The sequence below is a fragment of the Lycorma delicatula genome, chromosome 11 (assembly GCF_047948215.1).
Source record: "Lycorma delicatula isolate Av1 chromosome 11, ASM4794821v1, whole genome shotgun sequence".
NCBI classification, from domain to species: domain Eukaryota; kingdom Metazoa; phylum Arthropoda; class Insecta; order Hemiptera; family Fulgoridae; genus Lycorma; species Lycorma delicatula.
The window spans coordinates 13,072,762-13,087,921 of record NC_134465.1 but is presented as its reverse complement, the minus strand read 5'-3'; the positions used below and the strand labels follow the sequence as shown (position 1 = coordinate 13,087,921).

Sequence of the window (15,160 nt, the reverse complement as noted above, 5' to 3'; positions counted from 1 at the left end):
TCTCTATGTGGCTCTCACTCTCTCTCTTTGTCTCTCTCTCTCTCTCTCACTCTTTGTCTTTATCTGTGTTTTTCTCTCTCTTGTTCTCTCACTCTCTCTCTCTCCCTGTCTCTGTGTTACTGTCACTGTCTTTGTCTCTGCCTCTGTCTCTCACACTTTCTCTCTCTCTCTCTGCCACTCTCTCTCTATATGTGCCTCTCACATTCTCTCTGTCTGTCTCTTTCTCTCTGTCTCTCGCTCTCTCTCTGTCTGTCTCTTTCTCTCTCACACTCTTACTCTGTCTGTCTGTCTCTCTCTCTCCCTCTGTCACTCTTTCTCTGTCTCACTATCACTGTCTCTCTCTCTGCCACTGTTGTTGTCTCTTTCTCTCTCTCTCTCTGTCGCTCTCTCTCTCCCTATCTCTGTCTCTCACTCTCTCTCGTTCTCTCTCTCTCTCTCTTCTCTTTGTGTGTCTATCTCACTCTTTGTCTCTCTCTCTCCCTATCTCTGTCTCTCACTCTCTCTCGTTCTCTCTCTCTCTTCTCTTTGTCTCTATGTTTTTCTCTGACTCACTCTGTCAATCTCTCTCGCTCACTCTGTATCTCTGTCTCTCTCTCCGTCTGTGACTCTGTCACTGTCTCTGTCTTTCTCTTTCCTTCTCTCTCTCTATCGCTGTTTCTCTGTCTTTCTCTCTCTGTCTTTCTTTCTCGCTGACTCTCTCTCTCACTCTGTCTCTCTTTCACACACTCTCTCTCTCTTCCTCTCTTTGACTCAATCTCTTACGCTGACTCTCTCTCTCTCTTTCTCTGCCTATATCTCTGTCTTTATCTGTCTCTTTCTCTCTAACTCTCTGTCACTGTGTCTCTCTCTATCTCTCTCTGACTCACTCTCTTACTCTGACTCTCTCTCTGCCTATATCTCTGTCTTTATCTGTCTCTGTCTCTCTAACTCTCTGTCACTGTGTCTCTCTCTATCTCTCTCTGCCTATATCTCTGTCTTTATCTGTCTCTGTCTCTCTAACTCTCTGTCACTGTGTGTGTGTGTGTGTGTGTCTCTCTCTATATCTCTCTCTCTCTCTCTCTCTTTGTCTCTGTCTGTGACGCTGTCTCTGTCTTTTCCTTTCCTTCTCGCTATCTCTCTCTCTCTTTCACTTTCTATCTGTCTATCTTCTCTCTCTCTCTCTGTCTCTCATTATCATTCTATCTCTCTTTGTCTCTCTCTCTGTCTTTCTCACTCTCTGTCTTTCTCTATCTGCCTCTCTCTCTGTTTTTATCTGTCTCTCTCTCTTTCTCTTTCTCTCTCTGTGTTTTTCTCACTCTTGTTCTCTCTCTGTCAATCTCTCTGTCTCTGTCTCTCTCTCTGTCTCTATCCCTCTTTGTCACTCTCTCTCTGTCACTTTCTATCTGTCTCCCACGCTCTCTCTGTCTCTGCCTCTCTCTCTCTTTCTCTCTCTGTCTGTCTCTCTCTATCTCTGTCTCACTCTCTAGAGTGAGACAGAGATAGAGTGACTCACTCTCTCTCTTTCTCTCTCACTCTTTGTCTTTATCTGTGTTTTTCTCTCTCTCGTTCTCTCTCCCTGTCTCTGTGTCGGTGTCACTGTCGCTGTCTCTGTCTGTCTCTATCCCTCTTTGTCTCTCTCTCTCTCTCTGTCTGTCACTGTCTATCTCTCTCTCTCTCTGTCTTTCTCTTTCTCTCTCTCTGTGTTTTTTTCTCTCTCTCTCTCTCTCACTCTCTGTTTTTTCGCCTCTCTTTGTCTCTGCCACTGTCTCTCACACTCTCTCTGCCTTTCTCTCTCTCTATGTGCCTCTCACTTTCTCTCTGTCTGTCTCACACTCTTACTCTGTCTCTGTCGCTCTCTCTCTCTCTATATATGTGCCTCTCACATTCTCTCTGTCTGTCTTACACTCTTACTCTGTCTCTCTCTCTCTCTCTGTATGTCACTATCTCTCTCTCTCTCTCTCTCTTTCTCTCTCTTTCGCACTCGATGTCTCTCTCTCTCGTTCTCCCTCCTTCTGTCTCTCTCACTGTATCACTCTCTCTATCTCTTTCTCCCTGTCTCTCTCTGTGTTTTTCTCTCTCTCTCTCTCTCTCTGTGTTTCTCTCTCTCTCTCTCTCTCTGTCTCTATCCCTCTTTGTCTCTTTCTCTCTCTCTGTCTCTTTCTCTTTGACTGACACTTTCTATCTGTCTCTCTCTCTCTCTTTTTCTCTCTGTCTGTCACTTTCTCTCTCTCTCTCTCTCCCTGTCTACCTCTCTGTGTGTCTGTCGCTGTCGTTGTCTCTGTCTTTGTCTGTCTCTTTCCCTCTCGCTCTCTCTCTCTCTCTCCCTCTGTCACTCTCTCGCTGTCTCTCTTTCTCTCTCTCTCTCTCCCTCTGTCACTCTCTCGCTGTCTCTCTTTCTCTCTCTCTCTCTCTCCCTCTGTCACTCTCTCGCTGTCTCTCTTTCTCTCTCTCTCACTCTCTCTCTCTCTCTCTGTCTCTGTCTCTGTCTCTCTCTCTCTCTCTCTCTGTCTCTGTCTTATTCTGCAGTATTGAAAGTTTATTTTCATAAAAATTTTGCCTCATTTAATGTGTTGTAAAACTGTAAAGATGAAAAATCTTACAGTTTTTAAAGTTAACCAAATTAATGAAATATTAAAATACAGCTCAATGAAACATAACAAAGATCAAAATTATAACTCAGTGACTTACGTTACTTAGGTTCAACTTATAGGGTTCATGTTGTCAATAGGTACAGCTGGTGATTAGGTAACAATTAGGAGGATCACTGCATTAAATAGAAAATATTTGAGAATAAAAATCATATAAAAAGTCACTAATTATGCCAGTGATTTAAGAGATGGATTAACCACCCCAAGCTTTCATGTTACTTTTTTACGGATTTCAATACTAGATTGTGGATACCAGTGTTTTCAATTAACCACACATCTTAGGAATGGTTGATCTGACACTTCATTTACATTCATACATATTATCCTCATTCATCCTCTGATGAGGATGGTGGTGGTTCCAGAGGCTAAACAGAAAAGAAAGCTTCCATGTAGAGCAGCTCAAAAATGTTTAATGTAAACTTTAGATTACAACCTTAATCAAAATAGCAGCCATCTGATATTTTTCAGCTAGTTTCAAAGGTAGCCCCCACAGTAGATCCAAATAATAACTCACATTGAAAGCTAGATCGCTTTGAGGTGAAGCATTTGCTGAATTTTATTTTTTTTTATTATTTCACTGTCACTGTTTAAGAGTTACTTTTGTACATAACTGAAAAAACATTAAATGACCACCATTTTAGTTAGAGTTACCTATTAGAATAACGTATCACAACTCTAGCCTTTCCTTTAAACATTTTTGAGTTGGCCTTGAAGAGGGGACCTTGGGATGCGGTAGGTTTTTAACCAAAAAATAGATTTTTTGAGGTAAACCATTTGCTGAATCTCATTTTAAGAGTTGAAATTTATTTCAGTGTTACTATACTTCATGAATACTGTGTATATAAAGTCTCCTTAATTCAGTAGCATGAAAAACATGGTTTGCTTAGCGTAATTTTTTATCTTATAATCAAATCAGAATAATATATATTTACACTAAAATATAGACAACATATTATAGTTTAATAAAATATTATACTGAAGATGATGCATACAGAAGAAAATAGGATTGAAATGTTTTTTTATTTTTTATTGAATCAAATGTAGATTTAAAATAACTTATGTTTTGAATGTTATAATTATAAATAAAGATGTAGGTTATGTACTTGAAATAATCGGCTGAGTTTTCTGTCTTGTTTAATTGTAACTGTGTTATTTGAGGATAATAAAGATTTATTTTACTTTTTGACTGGCTTACTCTTCTAACTTTAATTATATTCGGTGATTAACATGTTTGATATGATATACATATTAAATAAATTATTTAATATATTCAGGAAATACATTCAAATAAATCAGACATAAAGAAATTTTTTTTGAAATATCACGACTCCACCACCACCTAGGAGGTCCATGTTTTGCAAAAATATGTCTTTTCACGTAGCAAAGATATATTCTGAATATGAGCCAAATTTGACGATAAATAAATTTTTTTTTTAATACCACGATCCCACGACATCGCAAAAATATCTCGTTTCATGTAAGAAATATATATTCTAAATATGATCCAAATCGGACCATAAATAATTTTTTTTGAAATATCACGACTCAACCACAACCTAGGAGGTCCATTTTAGCAAAAATATCTCGTTTCATGTAACTAATATATATTCTGAATATGAACCAAATAGGACCAAAAATAAATTTTTTTTAGGATATCATGTACCCTACCACCATCTAGGAAATCCAAGTTTTGCAAAAATATCTGATTTCACATAAATCATATCTGTTGGACTGACATACGCGCCGCCTATGTCAGTCCCAACTGTGAATTTCATGAGTTTGAGGCATTTGTGGGTAGACTCAACGATGTCATTGCCAAAACGCCCAGGAAGATCATCCTGATGGGTTACTTGAATTGTAAGGCTGTTGTCGCCAGTAGTCCTTACAAAAACTGCACGGCAAGGTTCTTTCAGACCCCATGACAGTGAATTGTCTTTACTGCTTAAATGACCACACACCTACCTGTGTGGCGAGGGGACATATCTCAATTCTGGATTTAACCATAATGGACAGATGATGGGAGCGCTCCAAGTGTAACTGGACAGTCCTGCAGGACAAAACGGCAAGTAATCACTTGGCCACACTGTTAGAAATCGAAGACCCATTGTTTTGTGTGATAGCCATTCAGAAACCTTTAAGACTGACATGAAGGCAAGTTGCAACTGTCGTTGAAAATGTTGCCAGACAGAGCAGAGATGGTAGAAATTTGATGCTTTTACTCAGTATATTTGTGGACCGTGCAAATAGTGCATATGCAAAGTGATCTTCAGAGTTTATGATGCCAAAAATAGCGGTTAAGGGTTGGAGGAGGAGATGCATATGAAGAGGCTGCGCAAAAAGATATGTAGCTTCATGACACTTACTAAATTATGAAATCAAGCAGTCTAAAAAAATAAATGGAGAAAATTCTGCAGAGAGCTCAATTCAGATCCATGAGGGCGAGCCTATCAAATCGCTATGAAGCGATTTGGTAGGCGGCTCCCCATCCTCATGGAGGAGAGACTCCCACTGATTAGATTGTTTTCTTGCAAAGATAACGGTGCTACTGAATACATCAAATGTGACAGAAAGCGCTTCACACAAGATGAGGTGACGGCAGCCATCTTCAAACTGAAGGACAAAAAAAGTCCCAGGAGTGACATAGTTGGGCCTTGTTACTCCCTCCTGGAGATTAGAGGCAGGCAAAATAAAGATCAAAGATCTGAACAGGGGGGCCGAACTGCCGTGCCAGATTTACTGCCAGTTGGCAGGTTGGCTGCCTTAGAGTAAAAGGACAAAATAAAAAAGAACAAATATATATTACCCTGGGCTCAGCTTTACTTAATTGTATGTCTGGCCCAGGGGAGTAGGGTGAAAAAAAAATGTAAATAAGTGAAGTTTGTATATATTAGAAGAGTTGCATACAGTGTACAGTAGCATGTGAATGAGATGTATTTTGTATGAATTAAGGTGTGTGGATGCACATATATTGAGGTAATGTTTTAATGGCAATTCCAACACCATATCACATGAGGGAGTGGTTTCTAGTGGGTACCACTGCAGTAGACGTTGAACCCCACACACCCAGTATGTATGGGCTGCTGGGCATTTGGGTTAGGCAAATTTCCCAATTCCAACAGGAAAAAAGTGTGGGATGAATTCAATTAGTTGGATGTATTCAGAGTATGTTGAGCACCCATGACTTTCTATGTAGAAATTCGTTGAAAAATTAAATACGCCATTTGTGATAAACCCATTTCACGATTACTGAACTAAGTGAAAAAACCATTATTCTCAAAATACATGTTTATTATTTATGTTACTGAATAGAGAATATGTTACTGTACTCCTTGAGGAGTACAACCTTGAGGTCCTCTTGGTCCAGGAGCCGTACGCAGTCGCGGATAGGGTGGTCGGCTTCCACGGGGTGAAAGTTATTCATTCTCGTGGGGGACGGCCGCTCTCTGCGATTGTGGTTGGCTCTGACGATTTGGGTGTATTCTGGATGCCCCAGTGGTCAGATGAGCAATTCACCGTCGTGCGGATCACGAGGGGTACGCTCGATGTTGTACTCGTGTCGGGATACTTCCAGCTTGGATGGAGTATCGATGACTTGTTGGCGAAGTTGGGCGGGATTCTGGACAGTCTCCCGGGCACCAGAGTGCTGGTTGCCCTGGATGCTAACGCCAAGTCTACCGCCTGGGGTTCACCACTCACAGACCCCAGAGGCGCTGGTTTCGAACAGTTCGCAGAAGCCAGGAACCTCTACTTGATTAATGATGCGGAGCAGCCACCAACTTTCTCCAGCGAACTGGGGGAAAGTTATATAGACGTCACCTTGGTGACGGGTGGTCTGCTTCGAAGGATAGGTAGTTGGACTGTCTGGCCCGAGGCCAGTGTGAGCGATCATAGGCTTACAACCTATGAAATCGCTTACGGAGGCGGTCCAAGGGCACCAAATCCAGGTCGCTACAACCTAAGGGGCCTGGATCGACACAGGCTTAGGCGGGTGTGCGATGCTGCATTGCAGGGGTTGCGGTGGAGCATGGAGTCGAGGGAGGAGGTGGAATTGATGGCGGAGCTAATCGGCCGGGCCATCAAGACTGGTTGCGACGAGGTCCTACGGCGGCCTAGGCCAATGGACGGACCCGTCACAAGCAGCCAGTCCGCTGATCTGAGCGTGCCTGGAGCCGTCATGACCCCATTTTCCGGGGGGTCGTCTGTGGAAGGCAGACGGAGGCCCGGCAAGAAATGGTGGTCCTCTGACCTTAGTGTGCTGCGCGCAAGAGTGAGGTCCGCTCGGGCAAGATACCAGCGTTGCCCCCTAACGGGGATCACTGTCAACGACGTGCGCGCTGAGCGTCTGCGGACCTTCCGGCGCGCCCGTAACGAATATGTTCACGCCATCAAGGAAGCCAAACTCAAGTTTTGGAAAGACTCCATGCGGGAATTGCAGCGCGATCCCTGGCAGCTCGCGAAGACTTGTTACCGACCGAAGCCATTGCACGTGTTGTCCAGTGTTCGGTGCGGGTTAGGTGGTCGTGACCACACATTAACATCTGTGGCGACTTACCGGGCGTTCCTGGATACTCTGTTTCCAGATGCTCCGGAGGGGGGAGCGGAAATCGGCGTTAGGGCGGGTGAAACACCATTCCCTGGCGTTCGGACCGTGGAACCCGAAGATATAGACCGAGTGGTTTCTCGAATGGCACTAGGGAAGGCACCGGGGATTGACCAACTTGACCCGGATATTTTCCATCATTTATTGCCTGTCATAAGAGAGCCACTGGGCAGACTGTTCACGGGATGCCTAAACTGGGGCTGCTTTCCGGCTTGCTGGAAGGTGGCTTTGGTAAGGGTAATCCTGAAACCTGGAAAGGATCCTGGTGAGGTCGGCAGTTATCGACCCATCAGCCTCTTGCCGGTTCTCGGCAAGTTGCTGGAAAGGCTGGTTGTGGAACGGCTCGAAGAAGGCATCGATATGAGCTGTATTCTAAATCGAGGCCAATATGGCTTCATGAAAGGGGTTGGCAACGAGGATTGCATCTTAAATGCTCTTACCGAGGTGGAAAGCGCCGACTGCAAATATGTTTTGGCTATTTTTATTGATATAGAGGCAGCATTTCCTTCTTTGTGTTGGAGTTCTGTCCTCTATGCTTTGGAACGCCGCGATGTTCCCGAAGCCATACAGGCCGTGGTACGAGACTATTTGTCTAACCGTATGGCCCTGTTTAAAGATGCGCACCTAGTTGTGGAAAAATCCGTCACCAGGGGAAGCCCGCAGGGTTCCGTTCTCGGTCCCCTGCTGTGGAACCTGGTGTTTGATGGATTTCTGGGGTTGACATTCCCAGAAGGAGTCACGGCCCAGGCTTTCGCCGATGACTGTCTCCTTTTAGTTCGTGGAAATTCACGACCACAACTGGAAAGTAGAGCGCAGGCGGCTTTGTCAACCGCCGAAGGCTGGATGGACATGCAAAATTTAAAGATTTCTGTGCCCAAGACGAAGTTTATGCTTCTAAAGGGCGCAGACAAATTATCATGCAGTCGAAACCCCCACATTAAGTATAAAGGCTGTGTAATCAGCCGAGTAAGGGTTCATAAGTACCTAGGTGTTTTGTTTGATGATAAGTTGCTTTTTAGCAACCACATTAAACAAGTTGCGGCGGACGCCGTCTCTGTGATGCACAAACTTAGAAGGATTGCTCGGAAAGACTACGGGCTTTCTGGTCGCCAAATGTACTTAGTGTACCGAGGTGTCTTCGAGACTATGATCGCATACGCGGCGCCAGTTTGGGCGCATAGGTTGGACAGAAATAGAGCACTGCTTCTAAATTTAAGGAGTGCCCAGCGCAGAGCTTTAATTGTATGCACTGGTGTTTTTAAAACAACCTCCTATGAGGCTACTACCGTATTGGGAAAGGCTCTCCCAATCGATTTAGTGGTGAAAGTTCGAGCAGCCATGTGGAAGTTGCGAAGAGGTCGGAAAACCGAGGTATTTGGGATACGGTTTCGGGCCGGGCTAGAACCGGAACGGAACGGTGATCACAATGCACCGGGTCTAAATTTCGAACAGTTGCCCATTTCCCGCCTGCGGAAGAGGCTTTGGGGCCTCGCGATGGAGGCATGGCAGCATGAATGGCACACCACGTCTAAGGGAAGATCTCTGTATAGATTTATACAGGATCTGAGGGGATGGTATGCCTCGAGTTCATTTTTAAGGGCGGCGGGTGCCCAAGTGCTCACCAACCACGTGAATTTGATGCAATATCTGTTCAGGTTTCGCCTAGCGGCTGATGAGTTGTGCGTCTGTGGGGAGGTCCAGTCGAACGAACACCTAATGTTCGACTGCCCTGCTCTTGGGGGGGCCAGAGACCGGGCCACCCTGGAACTTAGAGGTCAGGGGGAAAACTGGCCGCTCATAAACGGCGAGTCAATGTGGCGTGAGCCGCATTGTCGGACCGTGTGGGAGTTCCTCGATGAGGTTGCGATGTTCAACCGTCATCGGTAGTTTAGGTTTAAATTTATGGGGATTTGATGATTCCTGTGGCGTGTCGGTGGAAAACCTTCCTGGAAATAATGGCTGCCATCAGCCAATAAAGCTCCAAGCGCTTAAATGGTGGACAGACACTAGCTGGCAAACAGCGACCGAGGCGTGGCGGTTTAAATTGCCGTCCTTTTAACTTGTAACTTTACTGTTTTAATTGTAACAAGGGGTGCGCCTCCCCGATTTAGTTTTAGTGTGACAAGTGAGCGGTAGGGACACATAGGCGGGTGCTGTATGGCGCCCAGCTTAACCGCTCACGCAAGATAGGAGCTCATTAGGAGCAATTAGGTAACGAGGTCGCAAATCTGTTTCGAGGCACAGTAGCCGTTTATTGGCACAGTACATTTGGTCTATGCTCTAGGGCGACCGAATGGGGTGGTGGCGGGAGAAATGCCAGCTAACCAAATTATATTACTGAAAAGAAATTATATTTATAAATAAGATATTAATTTTAAAAAATGAAGAATATATTTCTGTAATATATATTCAATGCTTTATACAGACTAAGATGTAGATCAGATAATCAGGATTGTACAACAATAAAAAAAGTCAGTTAAATCATTATCATTTATTGACACTAAAATTATATATACAAAACATTAAATTCATGACTAGCTCCATTACTTATATAATAAAATATAATAAATAATTTGTTAAATTAAAATAATTAATTATGGTAATTAATAATTAATTCAATGAACCATAATTAATTTTAAATAATATAATCACTGAAGGAACAATTAACTTCATTAATTATGAATTGCACACTATCTAAATTTTAGGGCACAATTAATTTGTGAACAGTACAGTACATAAGCGTGCATTAAAATATACAATTCATTTTATATTATATAATATCACCACTAATTAACAATAACAATGTTATTAATGTTATTATGTTATTTAACAATAACATTAACAATAACAATTAAAAAATAGTTTATTACTTTAATTTTTTCTGATAAACTTTAAAAAAGCATCTGCTACTAAAATGCAATAATTTCTGCTCTTCTTATTTCATCTGCATGTACTTCTTTTATAATTTATTTAAAACAAAATTTTTGTATATCATCAATACAATTAAATATCTTTATGATTAAAATATATTATTTATTTATAGATAATAATATTTATTTATATATAATATATATATATATGTATATAATTTATTCTACGCATCATGTAACGAATAGACATTAAATAGTTATATTTAAAGTTTTCTGACACATTTTTTACTACCTTATTAACATAATATAAAAGAAAAATTACAACTTTTAAAATTAAGATTATTTACTTCTTAACAACCGACAAATGACAGTTAATCTACATTAATCACATTAATAGACGACACATTTCATTACCAACATGTTATTCTCTCAAATTAAAAAAATCAAAATAAATTATTTTTTTATAAAATACATCTAAAATACCATCAACTTTTTTAAAACAATAGTAAGATCTCTCTCAACTATTCATCTGGAAGTTTGTGGGTTTGAATCCTAGTTAGACTTAGCATATTTGCAAAACAGAATATTTCACCCTCATATTGTAACTATAGGATATAAGTTCTTTTTTTTTTATACATAAATATAAAAGTAGTTTCTTTGTTACACATTAATTTAACTGTATTCCAGTAATAAACTGTCAACCAATTGTTAATAAACATACCTACTTTTTGAAACAAGATTCAACAACTGGCAAGAATCTAGAATTATTTAATCAATCCCTTACCTTTATAATTTAATTTATACATGTCATCATAAAAATATATATATATATATATATATATATATATAAATAATAAAAAAAAAACTAGCCAATCCTTCCCTCCTAATGTTAAAGAAACTTAAACAAAACATGTCAAACAAGAAACGAAAAAATGTATCAATTTTAAATACTGACTGAAAATAAATCCTCTATGAATCATGAGACCTTGCCGTTGGTGAGGGGGCTTGAGTGCTCAGGGATACAGAGTAGCTGGACCGAAGGTGCAACCATATTGGAGAGGTATCTGTTGAGAGTCAGACTAAGGAATGATTCCTGAAAGAGGGCAGCAGCTCTTTCAGTAGTTGTTAGGGGCGTGAGTCAGAATGACTTAAACGGCCATATCAACATCACTCAGTCCTCTGAGTACTGCGCTGCTGAAAGCAATGGAAAACCACAGCCGCTTTTTTTTCCAAGAAAATGTGGCTCTCTGCATTTTCATATAGCAATGATGGAGGCGCCTTCCTTGGTAAAATTTTCTGGAGGTAAACTAGTCCCCCGTTCGGATCTCCGGGTAGGGACTACTAAGGAAGGGGTCACCAGAAAATTAAAAAATAACATTCTACGAGTCGGAGCGTGAAATGTTAGAAGTTTAAAAAAGGTTGGTAGGCTAGAAAATTTAAAAAGGGAAACGGATAGGATAAATGTGGATGTAGTAGGAATTAGTGAGGTTCGGTGGGAAGAGGAAGGCGACTTTTGGTCAGGTGATATTAGAATAATTAACTCAGCTTTAAATAATGGGCAGGCAGGAGTAGGTTTCATAATGAACGAGAAGATAGGGAAGAGAGTAGAGGATTTCAAAACGCATAGCGATAATATCATTGTAATAAGGATAAAATCAAAACCTAAACAGACAACGATTGTTAACGTCTATATGCCTACAAGCACCCATGATGATGATGAGGTAGAGTGTGTATACGAAGAGATTGATGAAGCAACTAAACACGTAAAAGGAGATGAAAATTTAATAGTAGTTGGAGATTGGAAAAGGCAAGAGGTCTGAGTAAAAAAGATAAGGTAAAAAATGTAGAAGAAGAATGGGAGAATGTTAAAAAGGAAATTCTTAAATCAGCAGAAGCAAACATAGGCGGAATAAAGAGAACTGGTAGAAAACCTTGGGTTTCAGACGATATATTGCAGCTGATGGATGAACGTAGAAAATATAAGAATGCTAGTGATGAAGAAAGTAAAAGGAACTATCGGCAATTAAGAAATGCTGTATACAGGAAGTGCAAACTGGCGAAAGAAGAGTGGATTAAAGAAAAGTGTTCAGAAGTGGAAAGAGAAATGAACATTGGTAAAATAGACGGAGCATACAGGAAAGTTAAGGAAAATTTTGGGGTACATAAATTAAAATCTAATAATGTGTTAAACAAAGATGGTACACCAATATATAAAACGAAAGGTAAAGTCGATACGATAGATGGGTGGAATATATTGAAGTTATACGGAGGAAATGAATTAGAAAATGATGTTATAGAGGAAGAAGAGGAAGTTGAGGAGGATGAAATGGGAGAAACAATACTGAGATCTGAATTTAAGAGAGCATTAAAAGATTTAAATGGCAGAAAGGCACCTGGAATAGACGGAATACCTGTAGAATTACTGCGCAGTGCAGGTGAGGAAGCGATTGATAGATTATACAAACTGGAGTATAATATTTATGAAAAAGGGGAATTTCCGTCAGACTTCAAAAAAAGTGTTATAGTCATGATACCAAAGAAAGCAGGGGCAGATAAATGTGAAGAATACAGAACAATTAGTTTAACTAGTCATGCATCAAAAATCTTAACCAGAATTCTATACAGAAGAATTGAGAGGACAGTGGAAGAAGTGTTAGGAGAAGACCAATTTGGTTTCAGGAAAAGTATAGGGACAAGGGAAGCAATTTTAGGCCTCAGATTAATAGTAGAAGAAAGATTAAAAAAAACAAACCAACATACTTGGCGTTTATAGACCTACAAAAGGCATTCGATAATGTAGACTGGAATAAAATGTTCAGCATTTTAAAAAAATTAGGGTTCAAATACAGAGATAGAAGAACAATTGCTAACATGTACAGGAACCAAACAGCAACAGTAATAATTGAAGAACATAAGAAAGAAGCCGTAATAAGAAAGGGAGTCCGACAAGGATGTTCCCTATCTCCGTTACTTTTTAATCTTTACATGGAACTAGCAGTTAATGATGTTAAAGAACAATTTAGATTTGGAGTAACAGTACAAGGTGAAAAGATAAAGATGCTCCGATTTGCTGATGATATAGTAATTCTAGCCGAGAGTAAAAAGGATTTAGAAGAAACAATGAACAGCATAGATGAAGTCCTATGGAAGAACTATTGCATGAAAATAAACAAGAACAAAACAAAAGTAATGAAATGTAGTAGAAATAACAAAGATGGACCGCTGAATGTGAAAATAGGAGTAGAAAAGATTATGGAGGTAGAAGAATTTTGTTATTTGGGAAGTAGAATTACTAAAGATGGACGAAGCAGGAGCGATATAAAATGCTGAATAGCACAAGCGAAACGAGCCTTCAGTAAGAAATATAATTTGTTTACCTCAAAAATTAATTTAAATGTCAGGAATAGATTTTTGTAAGTGTATGTTTGGAGTGTCCCTTTATATGGAAGTGAAACTTGGACGATCGGAGTATCTGAGAAGAAAAGATTAGAAGCTTTTGAAATGTGGTGCTATAGGAGAATGCTAAAAATCAGATGGGTGGATAAAGTGACAAATGAAGAGGTATTGCGGCAAATAGATGAAGAAAGAAGCATTTGGAAAAATATAGTTAAAAGAAGAGACAGACTTATAGGCCACATACTAAGGCATCCTGGAATAGTCGCTTTAATATTGGAAGGACAGGTAGAAGGAAAAAATTGTGTAGGCAGGCCACGTTTGGAATATGTAAAGCAAATTGTTAGGGATGTAGGATGTAGAGGGTATACTGAAATGAAACGACTAGCACTAGATAGGGAATCTTGGAGAGCTGCATCAAACCAGTCAAATGACTGAAGACAAAAAAAAAACAAGTTGGAGATTGGAAAAGGCAAGGAAGGAAATATAGTGGGTGAATACGGGCTGGGCAAAAGGAATGAAAGAGGGGACCGCTCTATAAGTCGGTCAAAACCGACTGTTTTATTATACAAATGTATATATACAAAATGTATTATATACAAATGTAACTGTCTCTTTACATGTGTACTTTTAAATTTAAAGATTTATAAATCTAGGTATAAATTTTATAATAATGATTTTTTTTTTCACAAAATGATTTTATTATTTACATGTAGTCTAATTTCACGACCCCCCATGTTGAGAAACACCGGTCTAGGTTATTAAAATGCTGCTGCATGTTGTTGTCTGCTGAAGGAAACTATGTAAACAAATTGTGGTTTATATTTGAATATCTCTCATAGAATGCCCTTCCTTGTTAAATATAAGTCTATGTATGTAATCAGTGAATTACAAATGGTTTTTGTGATTATCACTGAAACTAAGACCAAAGAATTTCATGCATTTTAAGCCAATGACAAAATGTTTGAGTAGAGTTTAGAAATCAAATACCAAATCAACAGAACCAGGGCACAATTTCAAATTTGGATATCAATGTTATAAAATTTCTAAGAATTTGAATTAATCAGAATATTCATTTGCTTCCTGGTAAAATGAATGATGTAAATTACCAGAGAGAGCAAGTCAAGAAAAGGTAAATATTTCAGGAACATCATTTATAAAGAAAACATAATTCCAAATCTAAAGGATGTCAACAGTACTAACAATCTAAGAAATAAAAGACATTTGTTTTCTCAACAATGAAGTCCAACTTTGTAAGGAAAATGTAACACAGAAACCACAGTGGAAAAGTGATATCGGCTGCTTCAGAAATTGCAAATGGCCAGGTGATGTCCTTTGCAGCTGAGCACTTTGGGCTTTCTTTCAGGAATCCTGTATTGCCTCTGATGATTACAAAATGCGTCAACAACTGTACTGCCATAACTCTGCTATGGAATATCTTACAGCTATTTTTCCAGACAAAGTGATAGCCGCAACAGAATCATTGCTATACATTTCATTGATAAAACAGAGAAAAAGCTATTTATACATAATTATTTACCTGGAGTCGTCGGTAGACCTGATGGACAAGTGATACAACTATGGCTGCTTTGATATGGAAGAGTAGGAGGTACTCCAACTTCACTTAATAGATGACTTACCTTTACACTATGAGCTTCAAACTCAGACAT

The 15,160-nt window shown here is 39.7% G+C and overlaps 1 protein-coding gene across 1 annotated transcript in view; it reads right to left on the bottom strand.

Annotated features, from left to right (window-relative positions):
- LOC142332466 (uncharacterized) overlaps positions 1-15,160 on the bottom strand; it is a 22,949-nt gene extending 7,789 nt beyond the window's left edge. The window contains exon 1 of the mRNA XM_075378914.1: positions 15,031-15,160. Coding sequence (XP_075235029.1) covers positions 15,031-15,160 — 130 coding nt within the window. The remainder of the gene's footprint in view (positions 1-15,030) is intronic.